General features: G+C 53.7%; 1 protein-coding gene across 1 annotated transcript in view; it reads right to left on the bottom strand.

The window, feature by feature from the left end:
* Window positions 1-4,406: 4,406 nt before the first annotated feature.
* MUC5B (mucin 5B, oligomeric mucus/gel-forming) overlaps window positions 4,407-15,902 on the bottom strand; it is a 48,957-nt gene continuing 37,461 nt past the window's right edge. The window contains exons 39-56 of the mRNA XM_006861019.1: window positions 15,071-15,279; window positions 14,644-14,815; window positions 11,365-11,621; window positions 10,105-10,291; window positions 9,647-9,902; window positions 9,380-9,558; window positions 9,236-9,305; window positions 8,605-8,705; window positions 8,090-8,121; window positions 7,630-7,810; window positions 7,278-7,382; window positions 6,942-6,979; window positions 6,369-6,485; window positions 5,808-5,894; window positions 5,580-5,702; window positions 5,195-5,240; window positions 4,853-4,961; window positions 4,407-4,596 (exon numbers count right to left, since the gene is read on the bottom strand). Coding sequence (XP_006861081.1) covers window positions 4,407-4,596; window positions 4,853-4,961; window positions 5,195-5,240; window positions 5,580-5,702; window positions 5,808-5,894; window positions 6,369-6,485; window positions 6,942-6,979; window positions 7,278-7,382; window positions 7,630-7,810; window positions 8,090-8,121; window positions 8,605-8,705; window positions 9,236-9,305; window positions 9,380-9,558; window positions 9,647-9,902; window positions 10,105-10,291; window positions 11,365-11,621; window positions 14,644-14,815; window positions 15,071-15,279 — 2,459 coding nt within the window. The remainder of the gene's footprint in view (window positions 4,597-4,852; window positions 4,962-5,194; window positions 5,241-5,579; window positions 5,703-5,807; window positions 5,895-6,368; window positions 6,486-6,941; window positions 6,980-7,277; window positions 7,383-7,629; window positions 7,811-8,089; window positions 8,122-8,604; window positions 8,706-9,235; window positions 9,306-9,379; window positions 9,559-9,646; window positions 9,903-10,104; window positions 10,292-11,364; window positions 11,622-14,643; window positions 14,816-15,070; window positions 15,280-15,902) is intronic.

The following is a 15,902-nucleotide window of genomic DNA, read 5'->3' as shown; positions in this document are numbered from 1 at the left end:
TCCCCCAAAGGTAGAAGGGGGGTGCATATAACAGCAAAACAACACCAGCAAGAAAAAAATAAGAACAACAACAACAACAAAAACAAAACTAGACTGAATACTGCAGTCTACAATCACAGAAAAAGGAGAGGAGGGAGAGAAGAAAGAAAGAAAGAAAAACTGTAGCCTAATATGAGTACGACTTTAATGTCCTCTCTTCAAAAGCTGCCTGAGAGATTTCAAGATGCCACTGTTGGTTGTGATGCTATACCTCAGGCTTTAATTTAATTTTCGGCCTGTTTTGTTTTTAAACTCTCTTTCTCTCTCTACAGCCCTGTCCTGCCCTTTCCCATATTTATAAAGAAAAACCCAACATTTAAGGCCCCCTGTTGGGCTGAGTATCTGTGTGCATGCATGGCAGAAGAATCCACCAGTGGTGAGGGTGGGGGGTGTCCATTTGCTCAGACACACCCCCCCAGTCACCAGAATGGAGGTGCGCAAACAGTGGGGGGGGGGGCAATGACCAGATACCAAAAATAAATAAATAAATAAATAAAAACAAAGCAAAACCGACAAAGTGTATTGTCCACCTTTGCTCCAAGGTTCCCACGGCATTTTTCCATGGTGTTTCTGCTCCCATGCTTGGTCTTGCCGTTTGGTCTCACCCAAGATGTCAGCTCCTGGCCTCCGAGCCTGGCAGATTCAAAAGTACCCAATTTCTTACTTTAGCTTCAAGTTCCACTAGCTATAAGCCTTCAAACTCTAAAAATATACTTTAAAAATATTCCTATCTCTGTGGTTCCGAGTTTTGGAGCTGTGTCCTGGATCTGCTTTGCCTGATGTTTTGTGTTATTGCTGATGGTGAACTTCACTGCACCTCCACCCTAGTCGCCATCCTGCTCCCAAGAATCATAACATTCTTGTAAAAGAAGTGTAAAATGTGAAAACTTGCACAAATAGATATCAGATTATAAAAACTATTGTCTCTACAACACAGAGAGTCCAGTGGGAGAGAATACAGACCAGAAGCAAACCAGAACAGATAGGAACTGCACAGTGAGGGTGCTAGGAAAACTGGCCAGGAAGTGAAATAACAGGAGACACATCCCTGCCTCACACCATATTCCAACATCAATTCTAGGTAGAAGGCAAACTCGTGCCTTTAGTAGACAATCCAGAAGATACTCTTCCTGATCTCATGGCAGGGAACATTTCTCAAATAAGACCAAAAAGCACTAGTCATTAAGGAAAATATTAATAGATTTGACTCATTAAAATTAGGAGCGTCTGTCCATAACCTCACTCTTCTCAACAGACTTCTGTTTTGGATCTGTCCATTTCTGAGAGGTGTGTTTCTTATTTGGCTATAACCTTGTGCGCTCTCTGTGTCCGGCTACGGAGTTCTGTTTCTCTCATTGGAACTCCTTCAGTGGTTAGTTCACAGAAGTCTGTTGGAGGTAAACTTTCCAAATTTTTGTATTGTTGGAAATGCCCTTTAGTTCATTATCACTCTTAAATGATAATTTTGTTGGTGTAGAATTTTATCTTCAAAGTTTTTGTCTCTTTGAAAATGTTCACAATCTTGGATTCAGTATTGTTGATGAAAAATCTGTTATCAATCTGATTCTTACCCCTTTGTAGGTAAGCTGTCTTTTCTTTCTGGTGGCTTTGAGTTTTTTTTTCTTTTTTCTTGATGTTCCAAAATCTCCTTATCAAGTATCAGTAAATGAATTTGTTTTTTCGTTACCCTTCTTGACATTCATGGGGTCCTGTCAGTCTGAGGACTCACATACTCGGTTCTGAGAAAGCACGGTATTGCCTCTCCTAGCTCCTTTTTTGGGACCTTCCATTCTGATGGCACCCTTTCTTGTAAGTCAGTTCTGATATAAGTCGAATATCTCATTGTAGTTTTCATTTTTATTGCCAGAATCTTTATAAACCCAGTCTTTGCCTTTGGGGGTTGGAAACATTACATATAAACTCACAGATATCATGCCATCAGTAAATTGCATGCTGCAACATTGTATGTAGTACATGTTACTAACAATATGATGCACAGAACAAAAACTGGCTTAGGTGCAGTTGGTAGTGACTGAAATACTGTACATGCCCGGGACTATCTATATCAGAACAATGTTGAAACTTATGAATCTGCCCTTTATACACGTAACTATTTTTTAACTCACTCTTTATTTCTATCTAGTAGAATGCATGTTCTTTTGTTCATTGAGCTGAGCTCTTCCTAATGATACTGACTCTTCATTTCCTCAGTTATTTTGGTCTGTATACTCATTTCCTTTTTAGAATGAATGTCAATTTCACAGTGAATTCATTTTCTTGTTGTCAGTTGGCGCTGTTGTTTAAGATTTCTTTGTATCGTTGCCATGGGTTTTGTGTCTGTGGGAGAAAATCTGCCCAGTTTTCCATCGGGAAACCAGAAATCTCTTTTCAAAAGCATCTAGAGTTTCAGTACCATTGTTCTGTTTTCATTCCCTGTGTGTACGTTCTCGGTTTCCACTCTCATGACGGCAGAGCTCTGTGGCATCGTGGGCAGTTGAGTTGGATGGCCAGCTCATGGCCCAGCTTTGTCTCCTTGAGCAAGTCTTTTGCCTCATTTTTACTCTTTGTAAACTGAGGAAAGAAAAGCATGTGGCATTGGGTCTTTGTCACGATGAAGTGAGAAGATAGCCCAGCACACAGAAAACACATCATGTTGTGGTAAAAATGTACTAAATTGTTTCAGTGGGCTTAAGATCACACTCAGAGATTCAGGGGTCACTTAAAGCAGCGGTGTCTGCAGGGGTGACTGAAGAGGTGGACAGTCTAACCTGCTGCCCACTGCAGGCTGCCTGCCATGACTAAACCTAGCCAGAGGGTCCAACGGCCCTTGCCTTCTCCTGAGCTGGACACCCCCATGGGGGGTGGGTAGGAGGTCTGTCAGTGGGAGGGGCTTTCTGACTGCTCTGCCATAGCTGTTACATGGATGACACATGGAGTCAACCCGGTGGGCAGAGGACAGAACAGGCCTGGGGGTAAGGGTGGGGGTGGGGGCACAGGGCAGAGCAGACCCTGGGGGGTAAGGATGGGGGTGGGTGGCAGAGGCCAGAGCATGCCAGAGGTAAGGATGAGGAGATCAGAGGACAGAGTTGTGTGAGGGGGGGTGGGGGGGAAGGAAAGGACAAGGAACCCTGAGGGCAGAGGACAGAGTGGCCAAGGGTAAGGATGAGGAGCCCCCCTAGGGCATGATTGTGAGGATCCCCCCCCTCCGTTGCCTCCCCAGGTTGCAGCCTCCTCCCCCCTCAAGTCAGTTGCACACAGGTACCGTCCCCTTCCCGACCACAGTCCCTGCACGGAGCTCTGAATGCCAGCTCCTCAGACCTCCCCCTCCCTCCCTCTCCCCTCAGAGAGGAGAAAACCTAACCACACCCACTGCCTTGGAGCCCATTGTGACCCTGTACTGGGTGTTCGGAACTATAACTCTAATGGAGCACATAGCTTCCTTGTTGTCCTGAGGAGTGGGTTTGAACTGCTGACCTTAGCAGCGCAACATCTCACCAAGAGCTCAAATGTGCAGCACATTGTTTGGTGGAAAGGGTCCAGAAGAAAACGTCACATGAGGGAGCTAGACCCGCGGAGTCTGTGCAACGCTGGAACGTGCCACCCCACCCGGCCCAGGGGCCTTTGTCTGTGAACCCATTTCCTTATCAAGCCCCCTGCAATGGTAATACTGTCCCCAGCCAAGACACCTGGTGTGATGCTGTAGGCTTAGCACTGGACAGCTAACCACAAGGTCAGCAGTTCAAACCTACCATCCACTCCATGGGACCAACTCCATGTCACTTAACAACTACCACCAAGACACCTACAGCTTGAGGCTGACCTGGAGGCCTCCTTGTTCCCCACATGCTTGCCCCTCCCTCCCCTGTCCCTCCAACACAAGTCCTTTTGCAGGGGGGCGCTCTATGGCAGTCTGGGGTGTGTGATGGAGGGGACACACAGAAGGCAGGAAGAGACACCAGGACCAGGAGACATCGGAGATGCTAAGGTTTATTTGCAAATAAGGGCAGGTGAGGCAGGGGTGCTTCCTGGGTGCAGGTCCCTCTCCCACCCGGTCCGTTTGGTCCCTTGGCCATCTGGCCTTGCTACAGGCTGCCCACTCTGTCCACGAGGGCCTGGGCAGGCCCCAGTCTGCTCTTCGGTGGTTATGGCTGGCAGATGTGCTGGCCCACAGTAGCGGGGTGGGATGCTCCGTTTCGCTTCTAGGTGTCCCTCTGTCACCAGGAGGGAGTGAGGCCAGGTAGGGAAATAGGGGAGGGGTTCCTAGAGGGTGGTAGTGAGAGCCCAGCAGGCTAGGTGGGCTCCGAGGTGTGTCTGTGGCTGGGTAAACATGTTCTGGCTCCAGGGGACTCATGTCATCAGATATAGACTCAGGTCAAGAAGGTGTCGGAGGGAGCCGAGGGCAGGCAGGCTGGGCCACAGCCGCACTCGTCCACCTGGGTGTAGCTGTGCCGGATCCGTGTCCCATCTGGACATAGCAGCATCACCTCCTCCTCGTGCGTCTTGGTCTCTTGGCAGCAGGCACAGTGGCGCTCCATGGTCTGTGCCTCTGCCGAGTACCTGGGCACAGAGGGCACCTCAGCTCTGGCCCTTCGCTGCCCCTGACCTGTCTTCCTCCCTGCTCCGGCCCCTGCTGACCCACAAGACGCCATCCCTGGGCTTGAGCTGCTGGTAGCTGGGACTGTCTGGGGTGAGCGGGCCTCTTCCCTAGCCTCAGGAGAGGGGGTCCCACTGGGGTGTCTCCTGAGGCTCTGGAGTGCTGGTGGGGATGGGCTGGGGCGGGGCAGTGGGGGTGGGTCACAGAGCCCAGACTCACTTGGAGAACCCTGGGCAGGAACCCTCGCAGAAGTTGATGCTGACAGCTGAGTCGGTCACGCAGTCCAGGTGTCTCAGGACCGTGGTGTTGGCCTGCACTTGGCACTTGTCTGGGTGGGTGGAGGATGATTGAAGGACGGGTAAAGGCAATGAGCGCCCCGCCTACCTCGACTTCGCGTGCCCAGCCTTCCTGCTTGGATCCACCCAGCACCCTCGCCCGCCCTACGGGAGTGGTGTTTTGTCTCATGGCTGCCCTTGGAAAAGGGGTCCTTGGCCCAGCCCAGCGTTGGATGTAGGCCGCCCTCACAGAAGGGGGTCGGGTGGGAAGCAGACCTCGACTTACCCACTTCCTCACAGTAGTAGCAGCAACCCCTTTTCCTGAGGACCCCCTGCAGGACCAAGGACAGAGGAGCAGAAGTGAAGGGGACCTCCCTGGTAACAGCCGGAAATGGAGAGGTGGGGTGGGGGTCATACCGGGTGTGGTGAATGGGAGTCTCTCGGGTAGAGTGAGGGGTAAGGTGGAAGTGAGTTGTCCCAGGAAAGGAGTGACAGGTAAGGGGGGTTGGTGGTGGGGCAGGAAGATGGACTTCCCTGAGGTGGGCAGGGCTTAGGAGGGGCGGAGCTTCCAGGGGCCTCCCTATAGGAGGAGAAGGGTAAAGCCTTCTGGGGTTGGAGGGAGCGGAGGAAGCGACCCCTAGTGGCGGGGCCGGAAGGCGGGAAGCACACACCCTGCAGGCTGTCACATCGGGGCAGGGCACCGGCTGCGGGACCAACATGAAGTTCCCATCCGTGGCCTCGCAGCGGTATTCGGTGCAGTTGTCCAGGCGATGGTTGACCCAGGTGTCGTTGGGCTAAAATCAGGGTTGGGTAGCAGAGACGAGTGGGTCAGGGTTATCTCGTGAGCCCAAGAAAGCCTGGTGAGGGTCTCCACTATGCCCACTGCCCTGAGATGCTACCTGCACGGGCTGCTCGTCGGGCGTGAGGCAGGTGATCTGCACACAGTCCCCGCAGCACTGCCCAGCCGTCTTCCTGTACTCGAAGCCCTGTGTGGGGACAGTGGACAGAGGGGCCGTTAGGTCAGCTTGAACACACGCCTTCAGCCTATCCCCAGCCCTAGCCTCCTGCACCTCCCTCGCGCCCCCTGCAGGTCGAATCGGCCCTGCTTGTCCCAGTCTGGCCTAACCACGCCCCCTTTTCTCTGTCCACTCCTGCCTTCCAGGAGCCTGACCTAGCCTCTGCTCCCCAAGGGCCTGGTGCATTCAGAGTGGGGTTGCCCTCAGCTGGTTTAGGTCACTGGTTGTCCAGGGCCAGTCTTGTCCCTATTGGCCATTTGCTGTATTTTGGCCCCTCACACACCCCACCTCTCCATTTACCCCTATCCCAAGCACTGCGATGAGCTTGGGACAGTGCACACAGCAGGTGCTTAATAAATACCTAGGGCTGCAGGGCTTGCCAACAACTCAGCTGGGCTGGCATTGAGTGGTGGGGTGTGTGGGGTCCTGGATCTGGGGACCCACCTTAGGGCAGGTGGTATCACAGACATCCTCCTCACACTCCACAGTTGGAGGCTGGGTATCCCTGGACATGCAGGTGCAGGTGTGGCAGGGCACGACCCCCGGGAAGATTGCCCCAATCTGCGGGGGAGGCAGGGGTGACATCAGGGAGTGGTAGGGAGTCATGGCCAGGTCCCCAGACATGGTCAGATGGGTTGTGCCACCCAGCTGGGTACCATCAGATCCCAGGTGGGCAGAGGGATGTGTGGGCAAGGTCTGCTGATGCCCAAAGCCTCCACAGCAGCAGATGTTGGCAACACAGTCCCACAAAGCTCCCACTTGACGGTACCCCCCCCCCATGACCCTACATGCCCCTCTGTCCATCACATCCTGGCATGGAGTTGTGGGCTTAGAGCCCCTCTGCTTCTCAGCCCACATGCCAGGAAAGGGCAGCCTGGGCTGGGCATGTCCACAGGAGAACAGGAGTCCCCATAATGTGCCAGGGTCACCACCCACACCCGACTCTCGGCCAGGTTCTGAGTCCTAGGGGTCAGACAGCCTTCTGCGGAGGAGTAGCAGGGTGGGCCTGCACCTTACCCCATAGGCGGTCCCGTTGTAGTTGCAGAGCTGAGGCCCTGGAAGGGAAGATGAGCTGAGTGCTGCTGGTGCCTGAGTGTCCCATACCCCCAGCTGCCCAGCCAGAGGGCTGCCTGACACCCCCAGGACCCCCCCCCGCAAGAGGAGTGCCAGGCACCCCCAGCCCACCTAGCTAAAGGGGTGCCCAATGCCCCCAGCTGTGTCCAGTCAGAGGGGTGCCCAACCCCCCCAGTCCCACCCTACCAGAAGATACCTCAACCCCCACCTAGGTAGAGGGGTTTCCCACACCCCGAGTCCACCCAGCAACCCCAGACCAAGAAGCAGGGCTCTACTCACTGCAGCTAAAGGTGGGGCAGCAGGCGTCCTCCTCTTGGGTGCGGATCAGCTCCAGGCCGGGCCCACACTCGGGTGGGTCCTGGGGGCAGGTGGTCGCATTGCATACTGTGGGCAGAAGCAGATCTTCAGGGGGCTGTGGAGGACCACCTGACACCACCGCCTCAGTTCCCTTTCTGACATATTAGTTCCCAGTGCCTCCAGAGCATCCTCACATCTTAGCCCCAAAGATGTGTTTTCTCCATGGTAGTCTAGGGCACCCAAGCCACGATTGCCCCTCATAGTCACTGAATCCAATGCCACCACCTCCCTTGGCACATGGCATCCCATCCCCTGTGACACCCCAAGGGCTCACCACACAAGGTCTCAGGGCAGCATGGATTGTCAGCTCGGGGCCTGGTCACATTCACGAAGCCAGGGCGGCCGCACTCCTGGGGCTCATCCAATAGCTCACACTGCACCGGCCGGCAGTGCACAGTCGCTGGCCTGTCCTCACACACACAACTCTGGCAGTTACTGACCCACTGCTCACCCGGCTGTAACAGACCAGATCAGGGTCCCGGCGTGCTCCTGGCCCCCACCCCTGACCAGGTCCCTCAGGCTGCCCAGTTAACTGTGGCCTCTGTCCTCCACAAGGGCCAGACCAGTCCCTTGGTCAGCCAGCCACCCTCCCTCAGGCCACCCTCCCTGGACCAGATGGTGACCGGTGTGGGAGGACATATTGCTGTGAGGGTCCACACCAACCCCCCTCCATATGAAGGGGCACCAGCAGAGGCAGGGTGGGGGAGGGGTGGGAAGAAGGCAGAGCCACTCACGAATTTGGGGAACCCGTCCGGTCCCACGCAGGCTACAGAGAAGAACAGGGTGGGTCACTGGGGTGCTGGGGTTGAGCCATGGGAGTGGTCCTCAAGTGGCTGCTCAGGCCCTACCCAGCCCCCAGCCCAGGCCTCCAAGTCACACAGAGACACCAGGAAGGAAGGAAAAGGTACGCCCAGGTAGGTGGGTGCCCCTTTAAGCAGTGGTGCCACAGATCCTCATATGGGCCCAAGCTCCCACCCACATGGCTCTGCAGGGCTTAGGTCCCTAGGACTGCATCACTGCCCTGGTCGGGTGGACAGGGTCCAAGGAATGATGGGCTGGGGAGTAGACGTGCTGGCGTGGACTTGGTTCTGCAACTGTGGAGGGCACGAAGGCCCAACCCAGGGTGCGCCCAATGTCTCCCCTTCTCCCCACCCTCTGCTGGGGGCTGGGGCTAGGGGCGCATGGCTGGGGCTACCCCAGCAGTGGGAATTAGGTCTTGCCCTGGCCATGGAGACAGATGGATACTCACGACATTCTGGCACACAGACGCCGGTGTGCACATTGAAGAGGATCTCACCATCAGGACAGAAGCAGCCCTCTGCCAACCCAGGGCTAATGGGGCTTTGGATCCTGCAAGGCCAGAGGGCAGTGCTGGGCCCTTGGGTTCCTGGAGAGCCCAGTGGATGGCCCCAAGGCAGGCAGTGCACACTCTGGGCTTCCAGAGGCCTGAGGAGGGTGTTGTGTGCATGCGTGCCTGTGTGTGTGTGTGTGGGAGGGGGGTTCATGTAGGTTGAGTGGGCAGGGTTGTTCCTGGGGTCTGGGGTGAAAGCACACTTTGTGGTCTCTGGCTGTAAAGAAACCAGGAACCTGAAGGGATACCCAAGAGGTGGGAAAGGACCCCCAGAGATCTCGGGGAACCCTAGCCTGCTGGCTCCGGGATGCACTCCTCATCAGGTCTCCTCCTGGCTTCTCCCAGAAACTTTGGGCTGGAGAGCACCCTCTACCCTGTTGTCCCCAGCTGCCCACCACCGCCACTGCCTCCAGGTCTCATTTCTCACCATTTGTCCTCATGGCTCCACTGTCCCTCGGTCCCCACAACCCCATTCCCCTTCTCCATCCTGCATCCCTACTGCCCCATCTGTCCCCAGTGGTGGTCATACCTAGAGTCACAACTCTCAGGCTGCACGGGGCCACACGGCTTGTACACCTTGGTGGGTGGGCAGCTGAAGTCTGCAAGCAGAGGATGGGGTCAGACAGGCCGAGGTGGGCAGAGTTCCCGGAGTCCCGGCAGCTGGCTGACTTACCACACAGCCCATTGGTGGCATTACGCCAGTTGCTGCATGCACCCCAGTTTCGGCAGACTGCAGCGTAGGCCTCCAGACTCTCACAGAGCAGCTGGGAGCCGTCTCCCTGGCAGCTGTCACTGACACAAGCCATGAAGAAGTAGCTGGGTGGGACGAGGTTGTGGCACTCCTCGAAGATCCTGCCAGTGACAGTGGACATCAGGGCCGCAGTCCTGGGACTCAGGCAGAAGGGTCTCCCAACCACTGAGCCCACAGGGAGGGACTCACGGGCTCAAGATCAGCTCGCAGAGTGGGGACGGAAGACATGGGGTGGGCTCAGTGGATGGAGTGGATGCCGTGAGTGAGGTGGATGAGCTGGACACCGTCGATGGGGTGGACATGGAGGGTGGTGGACTGGTGGGTGGTCTGCAGCCCTCCTTGCTGACATCGGGCACCAGCCAATGCCTGGCCATGTCCTTACAGGTGGGTGCTATGGTGCCGTCCGGACGGCGGCAATCATCCACCTGACTGTTGGTGCAGGTACCTGGGACAGGAATGGAAGGTCACCTCAGGTCCAGGTCAGACCCCCAGGGTCCTCCCCTCCCACCCCAGACCCCCCAGTGACTGAGGCTGGAACTGCCTGGGGGAGGTGGGGTCCAGAGCCAAGGTCGTGGGCTGATGCAGCAGCAGCCATGTGAGTGGGCGTGGGTCAGGTGGACCCAGGGGGGCTGCGTAAGGACCCTCACCGCACTGGCCCTCTGTGTTGTGGCTAAAGTGGCTATAAGAGAGTTGAGCCTGGAATATGCTCCCGTCGAAGATGATGTAGGCGCCGATGGCAGGGATGTGCACCCCCATGGTACCAGACGCTGTCTCAGACACGCTCACACCGTTCTTACTGAAGCCGCTGCTGACGTGTTTACCGTCGAACAAGATCTGGGGTGTGTCCATAAAGATTACCACCGATGACTACAGTGCTTCCCATACCCCACCTCCCCACAGCACCAGGTTCTCCCTCTCAAGCACAGTTCACTGAGTTTGCCTGCGTGCTGTCTGCCCCTTTGGGGGTCCACAGAATACCCCTCTGCACAAAGCCCCTCAACCTGCCTGCTCCCAGACATCTCCACACGTGTAACCCCAGTCAATGTCGGGTTCCCCAACCAGCAAGGTAAGCACTGGTTTACTTGCACTTAGTTACTAACCTGTAGTGAACAAATTCACACTTTTCCAAAACATCCAAGATTCTGTCTCTAGATCTGGCTGGCCTCTATCTCGTTCCCCCTTCCTACAGAACGAAAGCTGCTTCTCCGATTCCCAAGCCCTGGCAGGGATGGGTCTCCTTCCAGCCAGGGGCAGCCGTGGGTACAGTCTGTGCCCAGGATAGACCGCCTTAAGTGATCTGGTGACCCTTTGGGCCTACTGAGCTGCGGTGTGGGGAAGTGGGGTTGTGCTGTGACCAGGGTCCATTCACTGGTCCCCAGCCCCCCACTCTGAGGGAGCCTTTACAAGTGACAGAGGCCCTACATGACATGGGGGATGGGGCATGGTCAGCACGATTCCCAAGAGCACCTGAGTGCACTTTGGTTTCCCACGTGGCTAGTGATGTTGGGGGGCAGGCTCTCCTCTCATTGTAACCTCTATGCTGCTGGAGCTCTGAGGCTCTATCCTTGCATCCCCTCCCCAGAATCTTCCCCTTCTGGTCCCTCCTGTCCAGTGCTGGGTCTCCCTGTGCACCCCGACCAAGGGGTCCCTGCAGCGCCCCTGCCCTAGTATTGGTGAGTCCCTCCCTGCCCTGTGTCTGCCTCTTCTCCTTGCAGCCAGCTCCACGCTCTCCTGTCCTCCAGGACTGTGTCCTTCCAGCCCCACACCCCCACCCATGTCCCTTCAAGAAAGCCCAGTGCGTTCCAGAGGCACCCCGCCACCTGTGAGTGGCTCTTGGGCTTCCTGCCACTCACTACCCCTTTCCACACCAGGGACCACAGGGATGGGGCAGGCAGGGTAGGACTCACCAGGCTCTGCATCTTCCCTTCGCCAAGATCGGTGACGGTGAGGACCACCTCCATGGACAGGTAATAGATCAGGATGGCAGGGGGACAGAAGCTGGCGTCCACTGCATCAGCTGCACAGTACTGGTGATCCATGAGGACACTCAGGTTCCCGTGCTGTGGGTGAATTTCCCGCAAGAGCACATAGGTGCAGTTGTCCGCGAAGGTAAAGACAGTGCCATCGAAGGTGGAATAGGAGTCTCCCCAGCTGGTGCAGATGCCTGTGGGGCAGACAGCATGGCGGGGCTCATGGGGGTTGGTCCTCACTGCTGCGTCGCCTCCTGTTACCTCGAGAGCCATTCAACCTCACCAGCCTCAGCAATAAAGGGGGCAGGAGGGGCTCAACAGACACAGCTGCCCAGAACTTGTGGGTGGGGTCCTATTTGGAAAAGGGGTCCCTGAAACTGTCATTAACCTGAAGGCCTCAATATGAGAAGATGCAAAGGAAATTAACTATATCTTGAATTGGGTTTTAAGGTTAATACCACCAATCTACAATTTTACCAGATATCCAGTTCTGATTTTCAAGTCACTGATAATTTTCCCAATAGGATGTGATCTTATTAACTTATTATAATTGTTAGGTGATGCTGAATCATACTTCTTGTATGTCAAATAGAGCCAAACCCTGCCCGGTCCTGCATTACCATCCTCACAATCACTGCTCTATATAAACCCATTGTTGCGGCCACTGTCTGTCCATCTCATTGAGGGACTTCCTCTTTTTTACTGACCCCCTACTTTACCAAACATGATGTCCTTCCGAGACTGGTTCCTCCTGACCACATGTCCAAAGTACACAAAATAAAGTTTCGTCTAGCCATTGTCTGGCCATCCTTGCTTCTATGAAACATTTTGCTGTCTTCTTCCAAGATGTTGTTGTCAGGTGCCATCGAGTCAGTACCGACTCATAGTGACCCTATGCACAACAGAATGAAACACTGCCCCATCCTGGACCAACCTCACTACTGTTGCCACGCTTGAGTCCATCGATGCTGCCACTTGGCCAATCCATCTTGTTGGGGGTCTTCCTCTTTTTCTCTAATCCTCCACCTTACCAAACATGATATCCTTCTCCAGGCTATATAGTCTTTGATTCTCTCATCACTAAGTTGTTGTTGTTGTTGTTGTCAGGTGCCATCGAGTTGGAACCGACTCATAGTGACCCCATGCACAGCAGAACGAAACAATGTCCAATCCTGGAACCTCATTACCACTGCCACACTAGAAGCCATCAATGATGCCACCTGGCCAATCCATCTCATTGGGGATCTTCCTCTTTTTCTCTGACCCTCCATCTTACCCAGCATGACATCCTTTTCCAGTGACTATTCCCTCCGGACAATATGTCCAAAGTATGAGAGACGAAGCTTAGCCATCCTGGCCTCCAAGGAGCACTCTGACTGCACTTCTTCCAAAACAGATCTATTGGTTCTTTTGGCAGTCCATGGCACTTTCAGTATTCTCCTCCAACACCACAACTCAAAGGCATCAATTCTTCTACGATCTTCCTAATTCACTGTCCAGCTTTTGCATCCATATGAAGCTTTTGAAAATACCATGGCTTGGGTCAGGCGCACCTTAGTCCTCACGCTGACATCTCTGCTCTTCAATACTTTAAAAAGTTCCTGTGCAGCAAATTTGCCTAATACAATACGTCGTCAGATCTCTTGACTGCTGCTTCTGCGAATGTTGATAGTTGATCCAAGAGAATGAAGTCCTTGACAACCTCAATTTTTTTCTCCATTGATAAGAATGTTGTTTATTGGTCCAGTGGTGAGGATTTCTGTTTTCTTGACATTGAGATGCAATCCATACCGAAGGCTGTGTTCCTTGATCTTCATCAGTAATCAAGTATTCCTTGATCACTTTCAGCGATCAAGGTTGTATCATCTGCATATCACAGGTTGTTAATGAGTCTTCCTCCAGTCCTGATGCCACGCTTTTCTTCATAGAACCCAGCTTCTCGTATTATTTGCTCAGCATACAGGTTGAATAAGTACGGTGAAAGAACATACCTTTCCCAATTTAAAAACATTCAGTGTTCCCATGCTCTGTTTGAACAACTGCTTCTTGGTCCAGGTACAGATTCCTCAGAAGTACAATTAAGTGTTCTGGAATACTCATACTTTACAATGTTGTCCATAGCTTGTCATGATCCACACAATCGAAAGCCTTTGCGTAGTCAATAAAGCACAGGTAAACATCCTTTTGATATTCTCTGCTTTCAGCCAAGATCCATCGAACATCAGCAATGATATCTTTCTTTCCACGGCCTCTTCTGAATCCAGCTTGAACCTCTGGAAGTTCTCTGTCAATGTATGATGTAGCCGTTCTGTATTACCTTTAGCAAAACTTTACTCGCTTGAGATACCAAAGAGATTGTCTGATGATTTCCACGTTCCGTTGGGTCACCTCTCTTTGGAATGGGCACAAATATGGATCTCTTCCAATCAGTTGGCCAGATAGTTGTCTTCCAAATTTCTTGGCAGAGATGAGTGAGTGCCTCCTGTGCCACCTCACTTTCTTGAAAGATTTCAATTTTTATTCCATCAATTCCTGGTGCTTTGTTCTTTGCCAATTCTTTCAATGCATTTTGGACTTCCTCTCTGAGTATCATTGGCTCTTGTTCATATCACTAAGTTATTTAAGTCTTATTTGCTTTTAGCCAGCAAGGTTGTGTCATCTGCATATGGCAGGTTGTTAATGAGTCTCCCATTATTTCTAGCCCCGACCTTGGTTCCTGGTTCCTGAGGCTACCTGCCGCCCTGGGTACCCTGGGGGCCTGCTCCCGGAAAGGTACTGCCAGACTCCCTCCTGACCTTGGGATCCGCTCCGCCACTGCTCAGCTGTGGAGTCGGTTCCGACTCTTATCGACCCTGCATAGGGTTTCAGAGGCTGTAAATCTTTACGGGACCGTGGAGCAGCTGGTAGTTTCGAACTGCTGATTGTGGGGTTGACAGCCCCACTCATACCTGCTGATTGTGTGGTTGGCAGCCCCACTTGTAAGCTCTATGCTATCAGAGCTCCACGAGAAGGCCTGAGCGTCCAAGAAGCACAAGGCTCCGCCCTGGCTCCGCCCCCACCCAGGTCCTGCCCATACACGAAGCTGGCTCCCGCCCCTAGAACGCCCCCAGCGTCAACCCACCTACCACTGCCCAGGCCCCGCCCATATAGGACGTTGGCCCCGCCCCTGAGCAGCCCTACCCTAGTCCTGATGCTGACCCATCGGGCCAAACTCACATTCGCATTCGTAATGATAGTCGCAGGGGTCGCTCTGGTTCTGCACTTTGACCGGCTGGTACTGGTTCGCGCAGGTAACATTGGCCACGGGCTTTGGCTCCAGAAGGACGATGCGATTATCACCTTCGCACCTGGCCACAGTGCAGTCCGCCAGCGTCCAGGTCTCATTCACCTGTTGGCAGAGCACCACTCACGTGACCCACCCTGCTGGGGTCTAGTCCAGGCCTATGTGCTGACTGCGACCCAGGAACACCCTCCCTGAGCACTGCTGGGGACAGAGGGGGAAGGGCATTACATGTCACGACCTTGCCCCAAGGGACCCTCAGCTGGCCCAGCAGGGACCGTACCCACACTCCCCCCACGCCATCTCAGCAACTCAGGCACCTTAGACAATGGGAGGGAGCAGAGGAAGGATGCAGGGGTGTACCTGTCGGGGAGGGATGGCATGGTCACACCCTGGAGCAGGCGATGGCGGGGGTGTGGACATAGTGACGGGGATAGAGCTTGGTGCCACCGAGGAGGCAGGTGGTAAGGTAGTGGGGCAGGTGTCCTGGAAGCGGTCGATGTTACACTGCTGGTTGCAAATGGCATAGAAGTGGCAGCCGGCCTTGTCAGTTTTATTGTAGATGACTTCCCCTGGGAAGGAGAAAAGTCACGTGCAGAGTTAACAAGCGGCGCTGGACATCCACATGCAAAACTGTGCATCTAGACTCAGACAGTGCAACGCGCTGCACCAAGGACTCAAACTGGATCGTGCATGTAAATGGAAGCCATTGAACTGCACTGGGCTTCTTGGTGCTGGCACCGGAGAAGATCCAGTGATCTCAGGTTTGGGGATGACTTTTTAGATCCAGCACCAAAATCATGACCCACAAAATCAGGACCTCACTGAAACTTAACATTTCTCCTCTGCAAAGCAGTCTGTTAAAAAGGAAAACAAGACATAGACTAGGAGACAATATTCACAAAGCATATCTATGATAAAGGAGTTGTGTCCAAGATACAAAAGGAACTCCTACATCTAAATGGTAAAACAGAATCCAATTTAAAAATGTGCAAAAGTCCTGAACAGACAGCTCAAAACACAAGCCGTACAGCTAGCAAACAAAGCTCATAAAAAGATGCCCATCATTGTGTTACTAACCCCAATCACCCAACTGCTGTAGAGTCAGTACCAACTCATAGTGACCCTATGTGCAATGGAAGGAAACCCTGCCTGGTCCTGAACCCTCCTCACAATCATGGTTACACTGGAGTCC

Source organism: Chrysochloris asiatica, unplaced genomic scaffold (genome assembly GCF_000296735.1).
Source record: "Chrysochloris asiatica unplaced genomic scaffold, ChrAsi1.0 scaffold00040, whole genome shotgun sequence".
NCBI lineage: Eukaryota > Metazoa > Chordata > Mammalia > Afrosoricida > Chrysochloridae > Chrysochloris > Chrysochloris asiatica.
Note: the sequence above shows the minus strand (reverse complement) of the source record. Positions and strands in the feature narration are given on the sequence as shown.